Source organism: Populus alba, chromosome 18, assembly GCF_005239225.2.
Source record: "Populus alba chromosome 18, ASM523922v2, whole genome shotgun sequence".
In the NCBI taxonomy this organism is placed as follows: Eukaryota; Viridiplantae; Streptophyta; class Magnoliopsida; order Malpighiales; family Salicaceae; genus Populus; species Populus alba.
In genome coordinates, this window is record NC_133301.1 from 8,848,604 (window position 1) to 8,860,220 (window position 11,617).

At 34.2% G+C, this 11,617-nt stretch overlaps 1 protein-coding gene across 1 annotated transcript; it reads left to right on the top strand.

The window, feature by feature from the left end:
• The first annotated feature begins 509 nt into the window (after positions 1-509).
• LOC118054193 (sodium/pyruvate cotransporter BASS2, chloroplastic) lies at positions 510-10,763 on the top strand. The gene is made up of 13 exons (XM_035065680.2): positions 510-732; positions 912-1,032; positions 1,654-1,780; positions 1,918-1,959; positions 2,043-2,156; positions 2,260-2,322; positions 7,317-7,444; positions 8,210-8,291; positions 8,636-8,687; positions 8,823-8,920; positions 9,034-9,192; positions 10,247-10,336; positions 10,509-10,763. The coding sequence occupies exons 1-13, from the start codon at positions 624-626 to the stop codon at positions 10,584-10,586; spliced, it is 1,263 nt and encodes a 420-aa protein (XP_034921571.1). The 5' UTR covers positions 510-623; the 3' UTR covers positions 10,587-10,763.
• Positions 10,764-11,617: the final 854 nt, after the last annotated feature.

Sequence of the window (11,617 nt, forward strand, 5' to 3'; positions counted from 1 at the left end):
CTTGCCTGATCGAGGAATATTTTTTGTTTTCCTATTTCAATTAACAGTAAAGAATTTATTTTGATTTTGGGCGCGCCATCTCTCTCTCTGCAATTCATCCAGGAGGAAAGAATTAAATTAATGAAGGATGAAGGCACGCAAACCAAGACAAGAGATAAAATATTTAATATTTTTAATCAGTCATAAGTCATCGAACATTTATTTCATGTCGACCATTTATTTCATTTTCATCCCTCTATGTTAATCGGAAAACGAAGAGAGCCTGTTAACTTATTATAGCTTCTTCAAATATTTTTTTATTTTCAATTAGAGAAATTGCACTGTTGATACAATTTTTTTTGAAAGTTTCTTTCCAAATAATATTGTTTCTGATAAATTAAAATATTTTTTTTATATTTAAATTATAAAAATGGAACATTGAAATGTTATGAAATCAAAATTTGTTGTTTTAATTAGAAAAATATAACCCGACAAAAACAAACACGAGCGGAGGAGTCTACTTTGGCCTGGATTGTGTGGTTCATTGGTTTCCACGACTCCCACATTTTCATATCCTAAATAACCCCGACCGCTCTCACTTCATTTCAGAAACCTCCCTAAAACCCATCTCTCCAACATCTCTAATGGCGTCTGTGTCTAGATTGGTTCTCCAAGATTGCAACTTACTGCCATGTCAAGCTATCTACAAGCCAAGCCCCTGTTTCCCTTCCAGGAGGCTGAATACTCATCTGGGTATGCTTCATTACATTCGTTGTTTTTTTTTTTTTTTTTTTTGCCTCATTAGCTACAAGTTTTTGGGTACTAAGGATTGTTTGCTTTGTTTTTGGGTACATGAGTTTGCTGTGTTTATCCAATTCCAAACATGTATATGTGCTTTTACCAACAAATCTGTTGTAAATATGAATGATAAGATCCAAGAACTGGGATTACTGTACCCGGGAATGGAAGAATTTGGACAGCTCAAAACAAGCCGAGGAGTCCAACTGTGGCTCTCACAGCTCTTTCACCTTCTTCAATCATTCACTCTTCAAGGTATCTTTTGTAACGGAGTGCTTCATCACTTGGTGTTATTGTAAATTCATATATTCAACAATTTGATCCTATGGTAGAAGCGCTAGTGGCTGATGACTAATGTATGAGGGTCATACTTGTAACAGTTCCCTTATTTACTGCTAGAAATATAGGTGTCATGCTGTTATATATTCTAAACAAGTAGATAAAAGAATAGTTATCTATTCTAAATGGAAGTGATTGTAATTTGAAAACTAGCTCCAAGCTGTCGAAATATTGGTGTCGTTTTCTATTGATGTACTGTTCATTTCAAGTACATTTAAGATTTACCTTTGCTGTCGGCAAACCTCCTGGCTGTCTCTGCGCGCCCCTACCTCCAATTTCCTCATAAAAGTAGTACTTAAAGTACTGTTCATTTGAAGTACATTGATGATTTTCCCTTGCTATAGTTGTGTGAAATGCTGATCTGCTTCTGTTTCTTACCAATTGGATGACCTGAATTTCAGATGAAAATGAATGAGTCAAGCTATTATTTCAGACTACTTGGTTCAATATAATGGAAAATAAAGTGACTCTTTAGGGCATTAACGTTTGCTTGTATATTTTCATTCTATGATATAACATGTTGGCTGCTTCATATAGGAACCCCCAAGTTTTGTGTAGGGCTGCTACAAATGCAACTGGTGACGTTCCTGACAGCAGCACACATGGTGGGATGAGCCAGTATGAAAGGATAATCGAAACTCTAACTACTCTTTTCCCTGTGTGGGTGTGTGCTACATGTCATTAAATTTAAGACCCTTTTTTTTTAATTGGATATAACAGAGAAAACATGATTTTCCAGTTTTAAATGCTCATCTCTTAAACACTGTTTTTTTCATACTAAAATTATATTTGTGTGAACAGGTCGTATTGGGCACCATCCTTGGTATTTACAAGCCAGCTGCGGTAACAGAGAAGTCCTCTTCTGCTATTTTGAAGAAGACGATTGATTGTAACTTAACCAACTGAATGTTGCTGTCTTCCTGCAGGTTACATGGTTGGAGACAGACCTCTTTACCCTTGGCCTTGGCTTCCTCATGCTTTCAATGGGACTGACTCTGACATTTGAAGATTTTAGACGATGTTTAAGAAATCCTTGGACTGTAAGAGACAACTCATTCTTATCATCTTAAAAAGGGAAGAAGAATTAACGGCGATCCATTTCTTTTCAGTTTCATGCTTAAATTATATGTTTAATTGTTTCAGGTTGGTGTAGGGTTTCTTGCTCAGTACTTGATCAAACCTCTGCTAGGCTTTGTGATTGCAACGGTATTGCTTCAACATTTTCTTAGCTTTTGAGATCTTCTTTGATTTTGGGTGTTTTTTCTCTTTTGTTCTTGAATTTTATCTTCGGCATAAATAATTGTTTGTTGAAAATAGTGTAATATTTAGTCAACCATATAACTATAATATTGATATACTCCGCATAATTCATCAAGGACATATGTCCTCTAACCTAGATGCTTTTTGGGGACTCTAAAGTGGTTATAAATTGTTACATGGATCAATATTGTTTGAATTCTTTGATCAGTGAAGTCATTGTTTATTCATAGTCTTTCCATTTCTTATCCAGTCAAGATTTACTGATCATTATAGATAGAGTGACAGTTTGCACTTTCTTTTTGACTGCTTAAAATTTGTTCTCTTGAAGTAAATCCAAGGTTCTTACATAATCATTTTCTGTGGAAGGCATACCAAGCTCATGCATATACTGTGCTTCAACTTTATGTAGAGGGTTCTTTTCACATATACCGTGCTTTAGCTTTAGGTAGAGGGTTCTTTTCACTAAAGGGTGGAGTGGTACAAGAAAATGTTAGCTGTAATATCTTGATTGATTGATATACAATTACTTGATTTAGAGAGCTTGATTTAAGAATATTGACTGATATGTAATTACTTGATTTAGAAAGCGTGATCCACAAAATTGATTGATAGGCAATTGTAATTATGGTCAAGGAGTGATTGTAGGATGTAATTATATTTTGATACTTCACTATTTAAAGAGAAGAGAGGCATTCAAATTATTTTGACACAATATTAGAACCAAAATTCTAAATTTTTTGCATAATTCTTTGGGTTAGTATTTCTTTGGGTGTAGTTGTGAGATATTTTTCTTGAGTTTCCGTTGATATTTTTTCTTGGTTTGGGGTTATACGTAATTTCTAGGTGTAGAGAGATTCTTTTGACATCAAGGTCTATTTTTTCCACTAGTTTTGTTCTTTTCTTCTGATTTATCATGAAAGTAATTATTCCACTTGGAAGTTTCAATTCAAGATGTTTGTGAAGTGCAAAAAATTATTGGGTCACTTAGATGGTCTTCTAAAGCTCTAATTGATCCCTAGGAGATTGATTCTTGAAAGAGCAATGATGCTTGTATTATCTCTTGGTTACTAAGTTTTATTAAACCATATATGGTGAATAATCTTCGATCATTCATTGCTATTATGGAAATGTGGACTTATCTTTGGAGCATTTATTCGAAAAATAATGTTGCCTGAAAGTTTCATTTGGAGTTAAAAATTAGCAAACTATTGCCAAGTAAATCTTTCTATTGAAAAATTCTATTCTAGATTTCTTAACTTATGGAGTGAATATACTGGGATAATTCATTCTATCATTCCCAATGAGGCCTTAAAGGCACTACAAGTTCATCTTGAGAGTCAAAGAGATGAGTTTCTAATGAAATCAAGACCATAATTTGAGATTGCACGTGCTAGTTTAATCAACTGAAATCCTGTTCCATCTTTGGAGATTTGTTGGGAGGAATTATTACGTGAATAACAACACCTAGTCACTCAGCTTGGCCTTAATTCAAAAACCATGATGTATGAGATGTTAATGTCGCATATGTTGTTCAAAGTAAAGGAAGATTCAAGTCACATACTTAATGCTACCATTGCAAAGAGTTTGGACATATTGCAAAACATTGCAACAAGAGATTTTTCAATTATTGAAAAAAGGAGGGGCACATCATTAAAGATTGTCGATTGCGACCTCAAAACCGACATGCTCTATTACCTTATAATGCTATCCAGTCTAATTTTGCAGCCGCCTCTTTGGTTCATTCTCTAGATCAACAATCTATAAGTAGTTCTTCATCTACTCTCACACCCAACCCAAATTGGTCCAATAGATGGTTGTTTCTACCTTATCTGACTTTGACATACAAGGTATAATGAATCTATTTACTTCTTGGTTGGTTGACTATGCAATGTGTAATCGTATGACTAGTAGTATTGTTATTTCACATGCTCAGTATAAGTATTTTGTGATGTTTATTGATGATTATTGTCGCACTGTCACCCTTGATTCATCATCAATCCATCCCAGCCATTGAAACACATCCAGCCAAGGTCTAATGGTAATGCTAGTTTTGCGGGAGCCCTTGAGTTGGCTTGGCGGACTCTCTAAAGCAAAGGACGAACTGAAACAAATATGAGGATACTTTCTTGCATCGAAACAGTAAGACAAGCGTGCCAATCTACTTTTGTCTCCATTGAGTAGATTGGCACGCTTGTCTTAATAGTTTTGCGGGAGCCCTTTGTCTCCATTGAGAACAAACTAAAGAAGAAAGAACATGCCAAAGATCCACCCTGAAGTTGGTTGTTTTTCCATTTGGAGAATAAGGGTGTTAAACGACGTGTCATGCAACCTTTTCATTGAATTAGGGTTTTGGCGTTAAAGGAAATGACATCGTTTTTGGCTTATACAACTTTTTTAGTGAAACTCACTGTTTCACTAACTTCTTTTCCTTCTTGATTTTCAATTTGACCCTTGAAGTTTTGATTTCGCTATTCTTGGCCAACTTCAACTAATTTTCTAGGATTCTTTTCAATCAAACTCTTGATGACATTCAAGAGTCCTTTAATATTAGTGTCTTTCATACTTTCAGTCTTTGGATTTTCAATTGTGCAATTTTGGCTAAATTGACCCTAAATCTCAATTTTTATTCAATTAAGTCCTTTAATTCTTTTATTTTTGGTCAAATTAACTTAAAATTTCAATTTTTCTCTTCAATTACACACCTAATTGAACCAATTGGAATTTCAAGCTTTTCCATCTCTTTCATTTTGGTCCTGACTTGCAAATTTAACCATATTTGCCTTTAATTCCAATTTTTTCTCCTCAATCAAGCCCCCAATTGAATGAATTGTACTTCCAAACTTTGCCATCTTTTCCATTTTGATCACTGATCTTTCAATTCTTCCAATGATGATCAATTTCATCCAGTTTTTCTAATTTTTCTGCAATTAAACCCCAAATTGTGTACCCACATGATTTTCTAATCAACTATAGATTAAATTCTTGCCTGATTGCAACCTGCAACTCTTAATATTGCTACTGTACCTAAGTCTTACTCTTAAGCTTCCACTGAAGCATGTTGGAAACAAGTATGCAAAAAGAGTTTCAATCTCTTTAAGATAATCTCATTTGGGATATAGTTCCTTGTCCTAATGGCGTTAAACTTCTTTGTTGTAAATGGGTTTATACCAGAAAGCTACAGCTTGATGGTTCTATTGCAAGATATCAAGTTTGTCTGTTGACTCTTAGAAATTGACAAGAGTATGGGCTTGATTATGAGGAGATGTTTGCATTTGTGGCCAAGATGACTACTCTTCACACTGTTATGACTATTGCTACCTTGAAATGGTCAACTCAACATATGGATATGGTGAATGTATTTTTGCATGGAGACCTCAAACAAGAAATATACAATTCCTTTTCCTGGCATACTACTCACTCCTCTTCTAAGGTTTGTTGTTTAAAACAAATGGTCATATATGGATTGAAGTAGGCATCACGTGCTTGGTTTGAGAAGTTTTGTTCTACACTTATTGACTTCAATTTTATTTAGAGTCAGTTTGACTCTCTTTCTCCGAATGACTGCTACTAGGACTTTTGTACTTTTTGTATATATGAATGATATTGTTATTATAGTGTCTGATTCTTAGTTGATTGAACAACTACAGGCGCAACTTAACACTTCATTTCATATGAAAGATCTTAGTATTTTCTTGGTCTTGAGGTGCATCGTTTTACGGCTATCACACTTTTGTACCAGCACAAGTATACTTAAGAGCATCTCACCTTAGCAGGTCTTTAGTATGGTAACTTGGTCCTAACACCAATTGAGATCAACTTGAAGCTATAATAAGATGATGATGAGTTATTAACCGATCCCTTGTTGCATTGGTTGCTGGTAGGGAGTTTAAGTTATTGGACAATCACTCGACCAAATATTTCTTTTGCTATACAACAAGTTAGTTTATACAAGCTCCTCGCCATTCTCACTTGGCTATTGTATGACATATCCTTCATTATCTCAAAGGTACTTTTGGTCATGGGTTACTCTTTCCTACTGGGACTTCTTTACAATTGATTGTTTTTAGTGATGCAGATTGGGCTGGTTATCCTGATACTCGTCGTTTAGTTACTGGTTGGTTCATGTTTTTCGGTGATGCTCTTATTTCTTGAAAGAGTAAGAAGCATGATCGAGTTTCTAAATCCTCAATCAAGTCTGAATATCATGCCATGTCATCTGCTTGCTTTGAGATTGTTTGGCTTCGGGGTATGTTAGATGAACTGTGTATTCCTTAACTCACCACTATTTTTCATGCTAATAACACTAGAGCTATTCAATTTGCTACTAATTCGGTCTTTCATGAGTGAATCAAGCACTTTAAAGTAGAATGTTATTTTATTCATGAATCACTTGACCGGCATGTGATTACTCTTCTTTACATTTTCATTGAATTCTAACTGATGTGCTTACCATGGCTCTATATTGTCATTGACATCAATTCATGGTTAATGAAGTTATGCTTCATCAATTTAAGGGGGATGTTGGTTGTAATACTTTGATTGATTGTTGTGCAATTAATTGATTTAGGGAGCTTGATCTAGAGAGATTGATTGATATGTAATTTCTTGATTTAGAAAGCTTGATCTAGGGAGATTGATTAATAGGCAATTGTAATTATGGTCTAGGAGTGATTTTAGGAAGTAATTATGTCGATACTTCACTATTTAAAAAGAAGAGATCCTTGATTGAGAAGCATTCAGACCATTTTGACAATGAATACAGACTATTTTAAATATATAAAAAAAGGGTTAATAATAACTTCTATTGTCAGTATTATCGTCTTTTGATCAGGATGCTTATGTGAAACTGCCATATACAACCTTTTGAATTGTATTATATCGAAACATTATTATGCATTTTTAAAATTATAATTGTTGACAACTATCTATGTGTATTTCAGACTTTGAAATTGTCAGCACCTCTTGCAACTGGTCTTATTTTGGTCTCTTGTTGCCCTGGAGGTCAGGCATCCAATGTTGCAACCTATATATCGAAGGGGAATGTTGCACTATCAGTTCTTATGACAACGTAAGAGTGATTTGTGTTCATCCCTGCAGTTATGTTGGGCTGATCAACTCTGGCATTGTTTTCAATCAATTATGATTTGTCTTGCATGCTGGGTGCTATTTGTTATTTCATGTCAAAGTTTGTATTCTCGACATATGGGGTAAGGCTCATGTTAGTAGTTCACTTTCATTTCTTCTGTTAGAATATTCTATTGTAGTTGGATTTGACAAAGAATCAAATTTATGGCACATTTCACAAGGCAAATGTTCTTATTGAGGCTTCTTAATTTATTTTCATCGTGGTAACTATAATCAAGACTGTAATAGGTTAAGTTCTATTATCACGAGAGAGAATTTGGGTCTAAGTGATAGATGACTGTCTGTCACTTATTTACTGGTCCTGCTTCTATATATTGATTCCTTTGAAATCATACTCAATTAAGCAAATAACAAAATTATCTTCTGAGTGTTCTTTTAGATGACAAATGCCAAGGTTGAAGAAGAAATTCTCTCTCCTTGCAATTTTATGCTTCAATGTACACTTTATGGATTGCTCGTTTCACACATCACCCACATCACAGATATTACTATATTCTTTGACCATAATTTATATCTCTTTGCATGATTTAACAGGTGCGTGGGTGACATAATTTCCATTTGCCCTTTTAAAATGAGTGACTGCAGCTTATAATGATGTATAATAACTTAAAGGCTGAACTTAGAATACTCGTTAAAAGTTGAATTCCATTGTTACTCTTGTTTCCTAATTTTCGGTGGAATTTCTCAGATGTTCAACTATTGGAGCCATTATCATGACACCTCTCCTTACTAAGCTTCTTGCTGGCCAGCTTGTTCCAGTTGATGCTGTAGTAAGTTTGACAGTCTTGAAAATTGCCTGCCTTGATGTTCCGTAAGCTTGTGCAAATGATACATCCATAGGGATTGTAGATCCATGAGCATGCATTGAGTGCTTATACTCTTAAGGATCATAGTTTCACATGCATTGACAAAATGTGGTGAAATATTCAATCGACAGATTTACATGAACATAAATGTGAGAAATAATTGGGTAGAACCAACTAAAAAATAACTTAGGCTGTCCAGTGAGTTACTAGGAAGGTTTGAAAAATGTTTTGGCATTAACCACATTAGGAACTTTCATGTTTGGCCTATCAACTTACAATGATAACCTTCATTTTCTGCAATTTTTCAGGGCCTGGCTATCAGCACTTTTCAGGTTGTTTTGGTGCCAACTATTGTTGGAGGTAACTTGAAGGTTTTAAAACTTTTTATGAATTGGATTTGGCTGGACTAAAGTTTGACATTTCTCTAGTGGCTTGCCACAGAAGATTTGCATATAGACATAATGAAGTAACCCAAAGTCCTTATTCATGTGACAGTTCTTTCAAATGAATTCTTCCCGACGTTCACTTCAAAAATAGTCACATTTACACCTTTGGTTGGGGTTATTCTCACAACCCTACTATGTGCAAGCCCCGTAAGTTCCCAAATTATTTACTGAATCTTTGGCATTCTGTTAAATCTACCAAGATTGTGGCAATTTTTGCTTTTATTAAATAAATCATATGATAATATTTTACTATTTCTTAGATTGGTCAAGTATCAGATGTCTTGAAAACCCAAGGAGGACAACTGATAATGCCAGTGGCTCTCCTACATGTCGCTGCATTTGCTCTTGGTTACTGGCTGTCAAGAATGTCATTTGGTGAATCCACTTCTCGTACCATATCCATAGAATGCGGGATGCAGGTAAATATGAAAAATATGAGTATCCTTGTGTTGTCTTCATGATAGCCATTATCATAGTATTTGACTGCATGTGATGCTTACAATTTAAAGCTTGAGTTAAAAAGTAATCAAAACATTTGAAAATTAAATATAGGCTACAAGCTCTGTACCACTTTCAACTCCTTACTTTGCTAGATGGTCTCGAGTGTAGAAAACTGACAGCTCTAAAAGCTCTGCTTAGGATGGTGATTGAAATCAAGATGGACCTATATTTCCAAGTGCCAAAAGCACCACTTTGAATCTTAGCAATAGCATTTGAAGAGTCTAATTCAATATGAGGTTCAAGTTTGCACACATAGACCCACTAGAACTAACCTATAAAGCTTTTAGGATTTCACGGAGCTCTGCCTCTACGTCACTGGAGTCCATAACACCAACCAAACAAGAGAAAATACATAAAAAATCGCCACTGTTGTTTCTAAGAGAACTTATACCTGCTGGATGTGGCTTTTCTTATCACAAAAGGGGCCATCTCATTTTCCAATGGTTAAGTAGCTGCCAACGTCAATGAGTAACTATTAAAGAGATGGGGCAACCACATCTTAGTCATCATAGATTTAGCACTGTTTCACTTTTATACTTATTGTTTAAATTATTTCCCTGTGACCCATATGGTTTTCAATAAATTTTTTTTATTTTTTATTTTTTGTATTGCAAATGTATTTTGAGTATCTTCTCTATCAGATGTTTGGATTATTAATATCAATGATTAATGATTATCATTTCATTGTTTTATTAATATATGCAAATATCTTAATTATGATAGAAATGATGGAGTAAAAACACACACACACACTAGTCTAGTTAAAAATAAAATGAAGAAATGTATGGTTTGTTATTATCTAAAAGACATGTGAACACCAAGCAAGGTGTGGATACCATGCCAGTTTAAACTCTAGACATGTTCATTGTCACAACATAACAAGGAGCTTCTAATATCTCTAGGTCTGTATTGGCTTGCTAGCTGATTTAGTTTTTTTCAATTTGTAATCAATTTTTTCCCATGAATGTGCAGAGCTCCGCACTTGGCTTTTTGCTTGCCCAGAAACATTTCACGAACCCCCTGGTGGCTGTACCCTCAGCTGTTAGTGTTGTTTGCATGGCGGTAAGACTTTTACTTGAACGTCTCGGAGTTCTGGATTCCCAGCTTTATTTTTCACTACAATTCATTTGTTGGGAAAGAACACCTTTAACTTCGATGCATCTAGCTTGGAATTGAGCCGTTGTCGTTACTGTTGTTTCGCTTGTCTCATTTCTTGCCGCAATCTGCCTTGTAGCTTGGAGGGAGTGCTTTGGCAGTATTTTGGAGGAACAGGCCAATTCCTGTTGATGACAAAGATGACTTCAAGGAATGACAGGTACAGGGCCTGTCGGGTACTGACAGATTGCCCTCTGGCATCGTTTTGGAGCTGTTGTTGTAACATGTTTTTTAAAAAATTTTGAAATTTTTTTGTTGTTTTTTTTGGTTTTGAATGATTTTGATGTGTTATGTTAAAAATAAATTTTAAAAAATAAAAAAAATATTACCCTGCTGTCTTCCTCCTTTTATTTTCCTGTTCTTCTCATCTTTGTAGATTAGGTTAAGCTCTTTCTTTCCCAGAATTCATCGTCTCATATCGAAGTGAGATTCGATTTCATACCCACTTGTTTAACCCATATGAGATCACCAGCTAAGCTGGCTAGTAGCCCAGCACTCACGAAAAGGTCACCCTTTTATGGAGTTTAATCATACGCTTGCATACATAAATAACTCGTTAACTCAAGGATTGAGTTGATGAAATCAAAATTCTAATATTGACATTTTGCTACGCGCATAAAAATGTATTTGTTACGTTTTGATTCGTTACTTTAAATTTTTTTTTTTTTTACGGTTTAACATGGTTATTGTTTTCATCCATCGATAGTTTATATAAATCATCTTGAGTGTTGATTTTTAAAATGGTATTGTTTTAATATTAAAAAAATATTAAACAATTTAATTTTAAGAATATTTTTTTTTTTAAAATCAAACATGATTTTGACTAGATAACCTAGGTTATAAGTTGCTTAGTTTAAATTAGATTAATTTATAATTTTGTTTTTTTTTTTTAATTTGATCCGGTTCAAGAACTAGATTAATAAATTATTGAGTTGATTTATAAGGTTAAGTTGGAATTAATGACACTAGAAGATAGCTTTTGAGATTCAAAATTAAAATATGAGGAAGGGATGCTACAGCGAAAGATTATTCTTTTGTTTTATATTAAGAGAAAGTCGTATCTATTATTTTTAATTAGAGACATCATGATTTTAAGAGGGTTTTTTTTTTTTTTTTTTTTTTTTTTTTTTTTTAATATGAGAAAAAATATCTAGGTATTGCCAATGTTTTTTTTATAATAGAAAAGGT

Bases quoted from the DNA above. Each gene is read 5' to 3' on its own strand.
- LOC118054193 (XM_035065680.2), top strand. From the start codon at position 624: ATGGCGTCTGTGTCTAGATTGGTTCTCCAAGATTGCAACTTACTGCCA. The intron at 7,445-8,209 runs GTAAGAGTGATT...GGAATTTCTCAG, and splicing joins CTATCAGTTCTTATGACAAC to ATGTTCAACTATTGGAGCCA. The intron at 8,688-8,822 runs GTAACTTGAAGG...TTCATGTGACAG, and splicing joins GGTGCCAACTATTGTTGGAG to TTCTTTCAAATGAATTCTTC.